Source organism: Martes martes, assembly GCF_963455335.1.
Source record: "Martes martes genome assembly, chromosome: 5".
Taxonomy (NCBI): Eukaryota; Metazoa; Chordata; class Mammalia; order Carnivora; family Mustelidae; genus Martes; species Martes martes.
Genome location: NC_137892.1, coordinates 89691923 through 89706055, shown reverse-complemented (window position 1 = coordinate 89706055; position 14133 = coordinate 89691923). Strand labels below are relative to the sequence as shown.

At 34.9% G+C, this 14133-nt stretch overlaps 1 protein-coding gene across 9 annotated transcripts in view; it reads left to right on the top strand.

Moving 5' to 3' along the window:
• MATR3 (matrin 3) overlaps nucleotides 1–13872 on the top strand; it is a 30246-nt gene extending 16374 nt beyond the window's left edge. For 5 of the 9 annotated variants that reach the window (XM_080803849.1, XM_080803847.1, XM_080803852.1 and 2 more), the window contains 13 exons: nucleotides 441–502; nucleotides 1461–1502; nucleotides 1839–1951; nucleotides 2542–2594; nucleotides 3439–3564; nucleotides 4071–4196; nucleotides 4372–4539; nucleotides 5512–5643; nucleotides 6107–6150; nucleotides 6246–6621; nucleotides 8677–8899; nucleotides 9378–9499; nucleotides 11679–13872. In XM_080803849.1, coding sequence (XP_080659975.1) covers nucleotides 441–502; nucleotides 1461–1502; nucleotides 1839–1951; nucleotides 2542–2594; nucleotides 3439–3564; nucleotides 4071–4196; nucleotides 4372–4539; nucleotides 5512–5643; nucleotides 6107–6150; nucleotides 6246–6621; nucleotides 8677–8899; nucleotides 9378–9499; nucleotides 11679–11729 — 1638 coding nt within the window. In that variant the 3' untranslated portion in view covers nucleotides 11730–13872. Of the gene's footprint in view, nucleotides 1–440; nucleotides 503–1460; nucleotides 1503–1838; nucleotides 1952–2541; nucleotides 2595–3438; nucleotides 3565–4070; nucleotides 4197–4371; nucleotides 4540–5511; nucleotides 5644–6106; nucleotides 6151–6245; nucleotides 6622–8532; nucleotides 8900–9377; nucleotides 9500–11678 lie in introns of all 9 variants that reach the window. The other 4 variants (XM_080803846.1, XM_080803845.1, XM_080803853.1 and 1 more) reach the window with 1 other exon arrangement.
• Nucleotides 13873–14133: the final 261 nt, after the last annotated feature.

Below are 14133 nucleotides of genomic sequence, written 5' to 3'. Positions count from 1 at the left end.
CTCTAGAAAAATAGATAGAAGCATGGATATTTTATCATAGAGTTTTATAAAAGCAGTTCTAATGATACAATATATATAATCCAGTTTGGTCCACAGCAGAGATTAGTATGTCTAGGTGATCTCAAGGTCAGTTGTTATTCTTGATCTTTATTAACTCTCTTTTCCCTGTCAGGTCTATTAGTATGTTAACCAAGTTAATCCAGTTTTTCCAAGAATGTGCATGGCGTATTTGAGGGCAGGATCATGCTACAAGGATTCAGAGAAATGGTTTTAAATTAATTCGTTGTGACTATTGAATGGTCAGGTGTTTTCTACAGTCTGTCATGCTTGAAAAGCATATGTTATACTGCATATAAATTAACTTCCTAGAGTTTGAATGGTTCAAATGAAAAATATTTTAGCTTTATTTTTGTTAATTCTACTAATTTACTTTGCTGCAGGAGTGGAGTCAACATATCAATGGAGCAAGTCACAGTCGTCGATGCCAGCTTCTTCTTGAAATGTAGGAGTTTGAAATACCTTTAAAGCATCTGTACCGTGAATCAGAAACAGCCATTGATTGGTTTTGGGGAGTTCATCACTTGCTTGTAATATCCACATTGTTCAACACTGCGTAGTTGATACTGACCAGGCCTTATCAGTTACAAACAGAATGTTTAGATCTGGAATCTCATTTCAGAATATTAGGTTCAGTGTGTTAGTGGTGTTTTTTTATTTAATATTATTTGTAGGGCAGATAAACATGGGCTGTCTTTCTGCAAATTGCAAGAATTTTTAATACACTTAAAGATGGCCTTTGATACATAGAATAAACTCAGGCAGCCTTTTTCAGTAACAATACATGCTCTAAAAATACAGCTGATAGAAAAGTCATTAGGAATTAGAAGTTGTCGAGCAAAATCCATCAAGATACACTTTTTGCTTTTGAGTGACCTTTGGTTCTGATTTTAAGCTGCTGGAATGAAATTGAATTCATAAAGAATCTCCCTGCCGAAACACACATACCCGTTCACTAGATTGCCAGTTTTCACATATGTCTAGCTCCGTTGGGGCTTTCTTTACTTTCTAGTGTCACAACTCTGTTTTTGCTATTGGCATTTAATATTGGAGAAGGAAAACCTGCGGTTGGTCCTTATTTCTGTATATACCCACATTTCCAATTGCCCATGCAGCACTTTTCCTCCTTACGACTTACCAAATAAGTATAAAATTAAACTTAAATGTATATTATCTAAATTTTCATTATAGAACACGTTTGTTCTTGTTCATTTGGATTATTTTGAAGTTCTGGAGGGGTTTTTTGGAAGTATAAATATGATATATTTTAAACTATAGTATTTCTAACACTTAGACTCTCCTGTAACTTCACTAATAAATAAACTCTGTTTTAAAGGCCAAACAAGGCTATTTTATGAAAAGGACAGTTTTATTTTAAAGTTAATTTTCTGGTCTCTTTAAAGCTACCCAGAATGGAATCCTGACAATGATACAGGACACACAATGTAAGTTAAAATTCTTAAGCTCTTGTTAATAAAGGAGATCATTGTAAGGAATTCAGGTTAAACTTTCAAAATTTATAAGCAAATATTTTCTGGGTATCTTCATTAAATATGAGAGTTTGGTATAAGTCACTGTGGGTGAAAGAATCTTTAGAATTCTAATTTTTATGTTAGTGATTATTATGTTATTGTTGTTACAGCTTTTCCCCTAGTTACTTCACACATAAATGCCTGCAAAGATTGGAATTATAATCGTTAAAGGGGTATTTTAACAATAAATCTTAATTATTTTTGATGAAACTTTTTGTATTCATTACATTTTATGTCTCACATTACTAGGGGTGATCCATTCATGCTGCAGCAGTCTACAAACCCAGCACCAGGAATTCTGGGACCTCCACCTCCCTCATTTCATCTTGGGGGACCAGCGGTTGGACCAAGAGGAAATCTGGGTGATTATAAAATTTGTTACCTTTCTCTAAGAGCTTTTACTAAAAATGAAATGCAGTGATTAGAGGTAAAAGAAGGCTTGTTGAAAAATTAATCAAAAATAACATCATATCTCATGAGAAGACATGGTTCTTATTATATTTGTGGTAACCTCTGATTTGTGTTTGAAAGATGTCCTGTTTTCCTGAGGCACCTGGGTGGCTCAGTCGGTTAAGCATCCGACTCTTGATCTCAGCTTAGGTTTTGATATCAGGGTTGTGAGTTCTGGCCCTGCATTGGGCTCCTAGCTGGATATAGAGCCTACTTTAAAAAGTGTGTGGGGGGGTGCATGTGTGGTTAAGTTGGTTAAGTGTCCCTACTCCTGGTTTCTGCTCAGTTCCTGATCTCAGGATCCTGAGATGGAAGCCCTTGTAAGACTCCAGGCTCAGCAGAGAGTCTGCTTCTCTTCTTCTTCCTCTGTCCCCCCACCCCGCGCCCTTCTCTGCTCTTTCTCGCTCTCTCAGATATTTTTTTTAAAAAAAGATGTCCCGTTATGTTAATAACAAGTATATTAATTACAAGATCTTTAAAAAATCACTTTTTGTCCATAAAGGTGCTGGAAATGGGAACCTGCAAGGACCAAGACACATGCAGAAAGGCAGAGTGGTCAGTAATACAACTCTTACTTTATTTTTGGGGGAAGTGTAATTTAACTTTGAGATTCCTGTAAATTGAGTCTGTATTGTAGTCCTTTATTATAGAAAGGCTGCTATATTGTTTGAAAACTATCAGGCTTCTATATGACTTAAGAGTTAAAAGTTCAATTTTCATATACCCATAGTATAGAGAACTCATCTTGAGTGTAAGAAATTTTGCTGCAGGGGCGCCTGGGTGGCTCAGGGGTTAAGCCTCTGCCTTTGGCTCAGGTCATGATCTCAGGGTCCTGGGATCCTCACATCGGGCTCCCTGCTCGGTGGGGAGCCTGCTTTCCCCTCTGCCTACTTGTGATCTCTGTCAAAAAAAAAAAATTGAGATACTTTATTTTAAAAAAGGGAAAGAAATTTTGCTGTCCATTTATGTCTATAGTATCCTATTTAAAAATAACTGTAACTTCAGAGGGTGCCTGGGTGGCTCGCTTGGTTAAGTGACTGCCTTCAGCTCAGGTCATGGTCCCGGAGTCCTGGGATCGAGTCCCGCATCGGGCTTCCAACTCCATGGGGAGTCTGCTTCTTCTGACCTCCCCTCTGATGCTCTCTCGCACACACACTCTCTCAAATGAATGAATAAAATCTTAAAAACAAAAAAAACTGCAGAGGCTTTCTGAAACTTTGAGATATACCCCAGTGAATCTGATTTCCTGTGTAGTTTTAAAATTCTCTAGAATGTTGTGAGTAGTTTTAAATACTTTATCTGTTCTGGTTAACTTTAGACTGTGAAACTTCTAATATGTAACATGTTTTCATCTTGATTCTAAAGAGACCTCTTGACTTGATTTTTTCCTAATGGATAGGAAACAAGCCGAGTTGTTCACATCATGGATTTTCAACGAGGGAAAAACTTGAGATACCAACTATTACAGCTGGTGGAACCATTTGGAGTCATTTCAAATCATCTGATTCTAAATAAAATTAATGAGGTATGAGTTGAAATAAGTGTAGGATTTATTCATTATTATATAGTTCCTAAAGGAATTATATGATTTTATATTAGAAAAAGCCCTCAGTGTGATCTTAAATCATTAATATGGAATGTTAATAGAGAAAAAAGCAAATAGTTGAAGTATGTCAATAACATTCATTTCTAGGCCTAATGGATTATTTAATTTATTAATTGTCCTTAAGCAGTAAAATTGTCATTATATTACTGTAAGGGCTATAAAAGGATGATAATTCTTTGAGAAGCCATTCCAAACTTTTGTCAAAATGGATGCAAATTATTATTGAAAAACAATAGACATAATAAATGACACTCGAGTAGCATGAAGGTAGTAAAATCTGAGATGGCCTTTTAAAAAACAGCAAATTAACTGTGTTGATTCTGTTTTTAGACTCTTAAAAATGCTTCTTAATGATTTTAATATATCTAGAAAGACTTGGGCAGTCTTGTTTTATTTTGGAAATAATAATTTTGTCCCAATTTTAGGCATTTATTGAAATGGCAACTACAGAGGATGCCCAAGCTGCAGTGGATTATTATACAACCACACCAGCATTAGTATTTGGCAAGCCAGTGAGAGTTCATTTATCACAGAAGTATAAAAGAATAAAGGTAATTACTAATTTTTTCCAGATTTGTACCACCAACCATTTAATACATCGTTTTAATACTGATTAACTTTAGCTACTTTGTTGTTGCTAATAACTAGAATTACCTTAACTATTAAAAAATAATTACAGGATACCTACCACCATTTGACTTGCCTGTTTGCCTCTTTATTATTTAGAAACCTGAGGGGAAGCCAGACCAGAAGTTTGATCAAAAGCAAGAGCTTGGACGTGTGATACATCTCAGCAATTTACCTCATTCTGGCTATTCTGACAGTGCAGTTCTCAAGCTTGCTGAGCCTTATGGAAAAATTAAAAATTACATACTGATGAGGATGAAGAGTCAGGTAATCCCAAACATAGAAGCTTTTAAGGAGGATCGTGGGGAAAGGGAAGGGGAAATAAAACAATAACAGAGAGGGAGACAAACCATTAGGGACTTTTAACTATAGGAAACAAACAGGGTTGCTGGTGAGAGGGTGGGGGTAACAGGGCAATGGGCGCTAAGGAGGGCACGAGATGTAATGAGCACTAGGTGTTACATGCAACTGAAAAATCACTGAACTTTACCTCTGAACTAATAATACACCCTATGTTAATTGAATTTAGAATTTAAATAACTTTTTTTTTTTAACTTTTTAAAGATTTTTTTATTTATTTGACAGATATCACAAGTAGGCAGAGAGGCAGGCAGAAAGAGAGGGGAAGCAGGCTCCCCACTGAGCAGGGAGCCCAGTACAGGGATCCCAGGACCCTGAGATCATGACCTGAGCCAAAGGCATAGGCTTAACCCACTGAGCCACCCAGGTGGTCCCCTAAATAACTTCTTCAAAAATTTTAAGATAATTAGTACTTTAATTTTAAGATAATTAGTACTTTAAGATAATTAGTAAGGTTTTTTTTCTGTATCTTTATTTTTAATAAAGGGAGAATAATTATCTTCTCATAAATTTTAAATTTTCTTTGCTTAATAAGTGGTGATTTTTTTTTTTAAGTCACAGTGGATTCTCAGTGTGTAAAACAGTAAATACTGAGAAGCTATAAAGTGGAAAAGTAAACATGGTGACACTTTGCTTCCAAGTGTGCATCTAGAAAAATCTCCCTGTGTGTATGTAGCTATACTGTTTCTTTCTTGCCCCATTGATAATTACATTACAGTGTTGCTTTCCACTTTATGTATGATTCCATTGAGTAAACTGTAAAAAAAAAAAAAATTTAATTTCCTGAGTTGATGGGATATTTAGAGGGTTTTGGACTGTACCATTGATCTCTTATAAGCTGATTGCTTTTTTTTTTCTTTTTTCTTTTTTTTGTTTAAGGCCTTTATTGAGATGGAGACCAGAGAAGATGCAATGGCAATGGTCGACCACTGTTTGAAAAAGGCCCTTTGGTTTCAGGGGAGATGTGTGAAAGTTGACTTGTCTGAAAAATATAAAAAATTGGTACTGAGGGTATGTAGTATTGATCTTGTCATCCTTATAAAGCTTGTTTCACATATTTCAAGCACAGCATGCTTATAAATGTTTTTATTTGCTAAGAATACAGGATTTGGTTATTTAAAGATAACGTTTTTTCCCTTGGTGTTCTTCAGTAGAATTTTGTTGTTTTTTTAATGGTGTTATGTTAAAAAATGCCTTCATTGGTTTTATCTATTTATATTTAAGATTTTATTTGAAGTTGAGTTCTGCTACCAAAATATTTATTTTCCACTGCTCTATGCTCTGTCGAAATGTTGATTGTAATAAATTGCTTACTCGAGGCAGCTTACATTCTTAGGTATGGTTACTGGGATTGAATAAGCTTAGTTGATATGAAGGATGTTCCTTAACTGTTAGTTAATTGGGTAATTATATAATCTGCAAATGAATGTATTCTAATACATTTATTTAACTGACACAAAATTTTGTCTTTTAGATTCCCAACAGAGGCATTGACTTACTGAAAAAAGATAAATCTCGGTAATGACATTTTATGTGTGTATATTCACTGGTATATTAAACTTTTGTTTTCCAACTCAGGAGAATTAATTGAGTGGGTATCCTTTTGATTTCAGGAAAAGATCTTATTCTCCAGATGGCAAAGAATCTCCAAGCGATAAGAAATCCAAGATTGATGGTTCCCAGAAGACTGAAAGTACAACTGAAGGTAAAGAACAAGAAGAGAAATCGGGTGAAGATGGTGAAAAAGATACAAAGGATGACCAAGCCGAGCAAGAACCTAACATGCTTCTTGAATCTGAAGATGAGCTACTCGTGGATGAAGAAGAAGCAGCAGCACTGCTAGAAAGTGGCAGTTCGGTGGGAGATGAGACAGATCTTGCTAATTTAGGTGATGTCGCTTCTGATGGGAAAAAGGAACCTTTGGACAAAGCTGTGAAAAAAGATGGAAATGTCAGTGCTTCGGCAGCTGCAAAGAAAAAGCTGAAAAAGGTAAAGGAAGATTATATGTTGACCTATGTTGACAGAAAACTAGATCAGATAAATGTTTCTTATTATTTACATTAGCAGCATCAGCTTAAAAGGAATTAGTCACATTAGAAAAAATCAGGTACAAACCATTTATAGAATAAATATTTAAAAGTGAACTCTGCAATAAATAGGTTAAGTAAGACTTTTTATAGTAGTTGTTAGAAAGTGTCAACTAACAGAAGGAAGTTTTTAGTCAGGTAGGAGGAAGTCCTAAATCTACATATGTTTGTGTATTGTAGCGTGTAAGTACTGGTAGGCAGCCTTTTAGTACAGCTTATTTTTAAAAAGATGGGATAGGAGTTTATAATAAGTTAATTGGCCCAAGATAGTAAAACATTTGCCATTCATTTAAAAATTGTTAAACTTGGGGCATCTGGCGGGCTCAGTCAGTGGAGCATGCAACTCTTGATCTTGGGGTTGTGGGTTCAGGCCCCAGGTTGGGTGTAGAGATTACTTAAAAATAAGATCTTATTTTGTTAAGCTTGAAGAATTCTCATATTTGAGAAATATAAGCTTGATCAGATAATACAGTAACTTTTAAGACATTTTGCTTAAAACACAAGTCACTGATAAGCATATAAGGTGAATACAAATATAAAAATATATACAAAGCATAAAGAATGGTAAAACAAAAGACCATGATCTACTGATTATCTGCATTAAGGATTAGAGCACTAACATGCCTTTGAAGCCCCTTAGGTTAAATGGCTCTTTCAGTGAGAGAGGTCCTTTCCTGGTCCATTGGTTCCTTGTAAGCAACATTCAGCCATTGGAAGTCAGATTTTGTTGGCTTCGTCACATAACATTGTTTTGTTTTCTTGTTGTTGCGTTTTTTAAAGATTTTATTTATTTGAAAGAGAGCAAGCCATCAGGAGCAGGGGAAAGGGGCAGAATGAGAGGGTGAATCAAACTCCCTGCTGAGCAGGAGGCCTGACAGAGGATTGGATCCGAGGACCCTGGGATTGTGGCCTTTGGTGACCTGAGCAAAAGCTGACATTTAAGCTACTGAGTCACTCAGGTGCCTAGTCACATAACTTAGTCTTAAAGTTACTGTTCTGGCTGAAGTGGATGATTGTTGCATAATACGTTTTTTTTTTTAATTAGAGATCACAAGTAGGCAGAGCAGCAGGCAGAGAGAGGGGGGGAAGCAGGCTCCCAAATGAGCAGAGAGCCCAGTGTGGGGCTTGATTCCAGGACCTGAGCTGGAGGCAGAGACTTAACCCACTGAGCCATGCAGGCGCCCCAGAACTTTATATTTGCACTCTTAAGAGCTGATACTTATTACATGCTATAATTTTTCTGAGCTCTTTGTGTATGCTGATAAATTAATCCTCATAGTAACTATAAGCAGTAGATAAATACCTTTATTAACCTGGTTTTATGAATGAGAAAATTTAGGCATAGAGAAGTTCTTGGTCATACTGCTTCTAAGTGGCAGAGTCAGAATTTAAACATTGGCAGTCATGCTCCAGAGCTTGATTTTTTTTTTCCTTTTTTAACCACTTTAGACTTAGTGTTCTCTAAATAACAGTTGTATCCTAAGATACTGTCTTCCTAAGGATACCATTGAACTACTTTTATCAAAGCACATGTTGATACAGTCCCTTGCAGCCTAATAGTTTTAAGAAGTGTAGAATATAATGTCCTTACCTCATTTATTTTCTGCTCTTCATGTGAGGCAAGCTTTTAATTATATAGTTTTAAAACAAAGTTGTTTTAAAAAACAACAGTGATTTTGGGGGAGAAAGGAACAAGTCAGTATTTTGAAAGAATGAATAAGGACAAAGACGCTATCCTTTTCCCTTCAAGTAAAGCAAATGGAAGGGATGCTGCAGGATAATTGTTGCAGAGTAAATTTGTCTTTCTTAACAGCGTCGTTTCCCAGGGAGTATGGAAGGTTTTGTCACTCTAGATGAGGTTGGTGATGAGGAAGATTCGGAACTTCAGAAACTTCGTAAATCGGGCATGGCATTTAAATCTGGTGACAAAAATGATGATGGTTTGGTTGAAATTAAGGTGGACAAGATCGAGGAACTTGATCAAGAAAATGAAGCAGCGTTGGAAAATGGAATTAAAAATGAGGAAAATACAGAACCAGGCGCTGAATCTGCTGAGAATGCTGATGATCCCAACAAAGACACAAGTGAAAATGCAGATGGCCAAAGTGATGAAAACAAGGAGGACTATACAATCCCAGATGAGTATAGAATTGGACCATATCAGCCCAATGTTCCTGTTGGTGAGATATAAGGCTTTGTTCTTCCCCTCTCACCCCTTCCAAGTTCTGTTACTAAATAATTTTTAAATTGGTCTTACATAAACTTTGATACCATTTTAAATTTATTTCTCTGCAGAATGATTTGTAAATCTTAATTGATATGTTCTTCTCCACTTAACCAACTCTCCTCATTTTGTATTATCTTTTGTTACCATTTCACAATATGTTCTTTCTCCGCATAAAGGTTTCTGAGAATTTCACATTGCTTTTTCTTTATCTTTTTAATATTTCTGCCTTTTTAAGAGTACAGTTAGGTGGACCTTAAACATCAATTAAGTACAATTAACTAATGATACTATGGTTTTTGTTTTGTTTTAGCTTAGGCTATAATGGACTTCTCACAAATATCTCATTCAAATAATGATGGAAAAAAGATTTGAGAACACTAATTAAAACTTCTGATTTACTAAATTTGTAAGAATGTATGTTTGTGTTCTAGGTATAGACTATGTGATACCTAAAACAGGGTTTTACTGTAAGCTGTGTTCACTCTTTTATACAAATGAAGAAGTTGCAAAGAATACTCATTGCAGCAGCCTTCCTCATTATCAGAAATTAAAGGTAAGGCTGAATCTAAAAGAGTAGAGTTCTTTTACAAAAACAAATTGTATAAAGTTACACAAAGTAAAATGTGTATGGTACCTTCTGTAGACCCATCACAATGCCTTATCCTGGAGATGACACTTTTATTTCTTTGTTGATGGGCCTTAAGCAGTTTAATAAATTCTAGGAACATCTATTGAGCCTTTTTCTGTAGTACATTCTAACTAAATAATTGAATAATTTTTTAGCCGCATTATAAATCCTGTTATAACTGAAGTTACCTATTCCCAAGTGAGTATTAGACTGTAATTTCTCTAATTTGGAAGATTCTGGAGGCCTGAAAGTCAAGTGGAATAATAAAAGCTTTTTCAACTTTTATGATGTGCCATGTCCCTTCATACTTACTGATTTTTACATTGTTAAATTATTTGATAATGATATTCTATAAGAAATGGATTAAAAGGGGCACCTGGGTGGCTCAGTGGGTTAAAGCCTCTGCCTTCGGCTCAGGTCATGATCCCAGGGTCCTGGGATCGAGCCCCGCATCGGGCTCTCTGCTCAGCAAGGAGCCTGCTTCCCCTCCTTCTCTCTCTGCCTGCCTCTCTGCCTTCTTGTGATCTCTGCCTGTCAAATAAATAAATAAAAATCTTAAAAAAAAAAAAAAAGAAATGGATTAAAAAATAAAACATGAATGAAGCATAACAAATTCCTATTTGGATATTTTGAAATTTGGTATTTTAGTGACTGCTTTAAGGACTGAGTATTAAAGCAGGTAATAGGGAAAAACTTGAAAGGCTTTTAATTCAAAAAGTACAAATAACCTGGTTTTTGCACTGCTTTGTAGTAAGCTACTGGAGTATTCCGTTATCATACATGTTCTGTGTGTTGATTTATATGGATAAAGATAGCCTTGATTTTGGAGGGGGGCGAGGGGATGGCCTTGAATTTAGGAAATAATGCCATTTCTTGGCTGTGTCACTAGTTTGAAATGAAGGTATTCTTTGCTACCTGTATGTGTCTTACATTTAGCATATGAAAAAAGAATGGTGGTTTAATTGCATTAGTAGCAGAAATTGTGTATTACATAGAACAGTATTGAAATAAAAAGTTGTCTCAGTGCTTGATACTTTATAAGTGATATGCTTTCTAATATTTCCTAGCTATTCTACTTTTCATTTGTTTATTGGAGGTGACTTTATAATTCTGTGGGTTGTTTTTTTTTTAACGATTTTATTTATTTATTTATTAGAGAGAGAGAGAGAGAGCATGAGAGGGGAGAGGTCAGAGGGAGAAGCAGACTCCCCCACTGGAGTTGAGATCCCGATGTGGGACTCAATCCTGGGACTCCAGGATCATGACCTGAGCCGAAGGCAATTGCTTAACCAACTGAGCCACCCAGGCACCCTCTATTATTCTATTTTAAAGGAACTTTGTAGACGTCACTAAAATTTATTATGCATTGTAACATTTTGCTAATGATAAATGACTTGATACTTCCTGAGTGTTTTTTCCAGTGGCTTTTAACCCTCTCATCAGTTGGGAGTAATTATAGAGTTAAGAAATTATACCCAGAAGTAAAGAAACAGTGGGTGTTTTACATTTGGCAGGGAGGGTTACTTATTAATGTCTTAATATATCTAAGAACTCTAGAAATTACAGGTGCAATACAGGGGTCACCACTTTTGTAGATAAGGTGGGGTTTTGGGGGGGATATACCCACAGTCATTCATTTAAGTATTGGTATGGCTGGCTTTATTGCTGTAACAGAATTGAGTAGTTGAAATAAAGAATAGCCCACAAAGAAAATATTTACTGCCTTTAAGAAAATGTTTCCCCACTTTAATGGAAGGCGCACTATTTGAATAAACGCATGTTATTTTAACTACTGTATGTTCTTGGAATAGTGGCAGTTCTGTGCAAGTATGATCTTTGTTTTCTTATCTCTATAAGTTAATGTTAACTGTAAATTGGAATAATCTTTTTTTCCACATTTTACTATTTTTTCCACGTTTTTATGTACTATGATCTAGTTTAGTTTTGTACACTGACTTAACAAGAATACCAGATCTTTAAAATAACTGATAATGTTACAGTTAAATTACACTCTAATTCAAAAAGTTGGGTATTTTATTTTGAAGTTCATCCATTTAGTTTTTCTTAGGTGACTTAATCCTTGTAATGTTTTTTTTCTTTTCAGAAATTTCTGAATAAATTGGCAGAAGAACGCAGGCAGAAGAAGGAAGCTTAAAATGTGCAAGAAGCTTAACAATTTCAAAGAAAATAATGGTTCTTTGTTTTTAATGTTAACCTTTTTTAAATACAATACTGATAGTTAGAAGAAAACTATTGTACTCTTTTGTTTTAGTGGAAAAATAATAGATGTCTGTTCATGTGTTAAGTGTTAGAGCAAAAATACATACACGGTTAAGTTAATGAAAAATTGTTTTTGTTTTATCAGAATGGTAAAAGACCGAAGTACTTCGTAGAGACTGACTCGTATGTAAGCTACTTAAGACAACTTGCACCACTAAGAAAAAAAGATGTAGAATCATTCAGAGAAATGAAATTTAGTTCCAAGCTTCAAAGAAATGTCAAAACTTTTGATTCCATTCAATAAAGAACAAAACCAATTGTATTTTTATTACTTTCATCTCAAACATTCCACATTTTAATCTGAGCCTTGCAGACTTTTCATTTGGAGTTTGAAGCTTTTTGGTTGCTTTTTATTTGGAGATCTTCATGATATGAGATTGGCAATTAAAAAGCAGGTGCAGTTTTCTTTTAATGTCATGTTGTTGTTTAGGTAATAAGAAATACTAAGTAATTGGCTTTAGATTTTTGTAATTTTTCCCCTAAGTTCCTGCTAGATTTCGTATTCTAGTAGTCAATGTATTTTCAGTGAAATGTAAAAAATACTCCCGTTCTCTTTGAGCAGTATTAATTTCTTGAGATCTTATTGCTTGTCACTTGAATCCTGTAGCTGTCATACATCTGGTATAAGCAACATTTGATTTTTGAAGTGTGTAGACCATCTCTTCATATTTCAAAATGTAATTTTACATTTCTGCATTTTAAAACAGTTTGGCCATAATCTAGACGCACGCTTCTAATTCACATACCTGCACATGTGACCTTTGTGAACAGAAATTTGCATGTATAATCTGTGTTTACTTGTAACTTTCTGGTAATATACTGCTTATATCTGTGGATTCAAGTTTCTGAAGTGAATACCAATAAAAAAAAACTTAGGCCATGTTCATTGGTTATACATGTTTGGAATGTTAACCAATATTTTTGTCAGTTGTGGTTTTTATTCACTGTTACACTTCTTTGCATGCTTATGCTTTAACAAATTATTACATTTTTAATCTAGAGTGTTCTAAAGACTGCTACTAAAGATCTGAGTTTTAAAGTTTTTTGGTGCTGGTGGATTTCTTGTTCCTGTTACATAAAAATGGGGCTATTTGTGGTCTTTAAAAACCTTTGGAGGTTAAAATGATAAGAGTGAAGAAATGGCAAAAGCTCATGTTTAAACCTGTCTTAAGTATCAAACAATAAAGTTGGAAATAACATGGAATATCAAGAATTAGTTCTACCAGCTTTTCAAAATTTTTTCGGGTTGTTGGTGTAAGGGATTTACCTGTTGTCAAAAACAAATTTTTAATGTTAAAAAATGAAGAACTTAATAAGAATTCTCTTTGGAACTCTTAGGTCTGAATGTGTTTAAGGGATATATCAGAACTTTGTGGTGTATCTCTGAAAGGCGGTTAAATTTTTAATGTGACATGCACAAAAAATCCTCGCCAGTTTACTTCTGCAGTTTAATTTTGGCCCTTACTAATTAACCCACTTTTGTTTATTCCAACTGTTAACTAACAGCAAGCAACACGAAGTATCAGGTATGCATTGGAATCCCTAATTGTTTCCTCTCAGTGATAGCATTTTTTCATAGGTCCGACTTTGTTGGCTCTACCAAGCTATAGAAGAGAAAGTTCAGTATCTTCATTTGATAACATTTAGAAAGCAAAATTTTTCATAAGTAAGCTATTAGTATTTCCTATATTATGGCAACCTTTTTTTCATAGGAATGTTTTCACTTAAACCTGGTATAAAGTTGGACATTTTTACCACTATCATTTTAGCCTTTAGTTTAATCCTAGGTTGATCCTCTGAGGAAACCTTTAAAAACACCTTGAGTATGTATTATTTTTTAAAACCTTTTGCTGGTAAATTTGAGATTTGAGTGTGACTCTGATAAAGGCTTGAGTTGACTAACTATACTGTAAAGGGTTAATTTGAAAATTTATTGATGAGGAATGTGTATTTCTGGTCACAGTGCAATAACTTCTGTAGAGTCTAAATAATACAATTTTGAGGAAATTTTTAAGGTTATATCCATTCTCTGATTTCCTTTTAAGGAGATAGCTTTCCTCCCTCAGTGATATGGAACACAAAATACACCCTGTTAAATGTTAATAGCAGATATTAAGAGTTATAGGGGGAAAGTACCATTATTTTTTGCCTAGCTTTGTTCACGGTGGATTTTCAGTAATACTACCCTGAGTAATATTGTGACAGAAACAGGCTGGTGGTGGAGGCGCCTGAGTGGTGCAGTAAATTAAGCATCTGGCTCTTGGTTTAGGCTCTGGTGT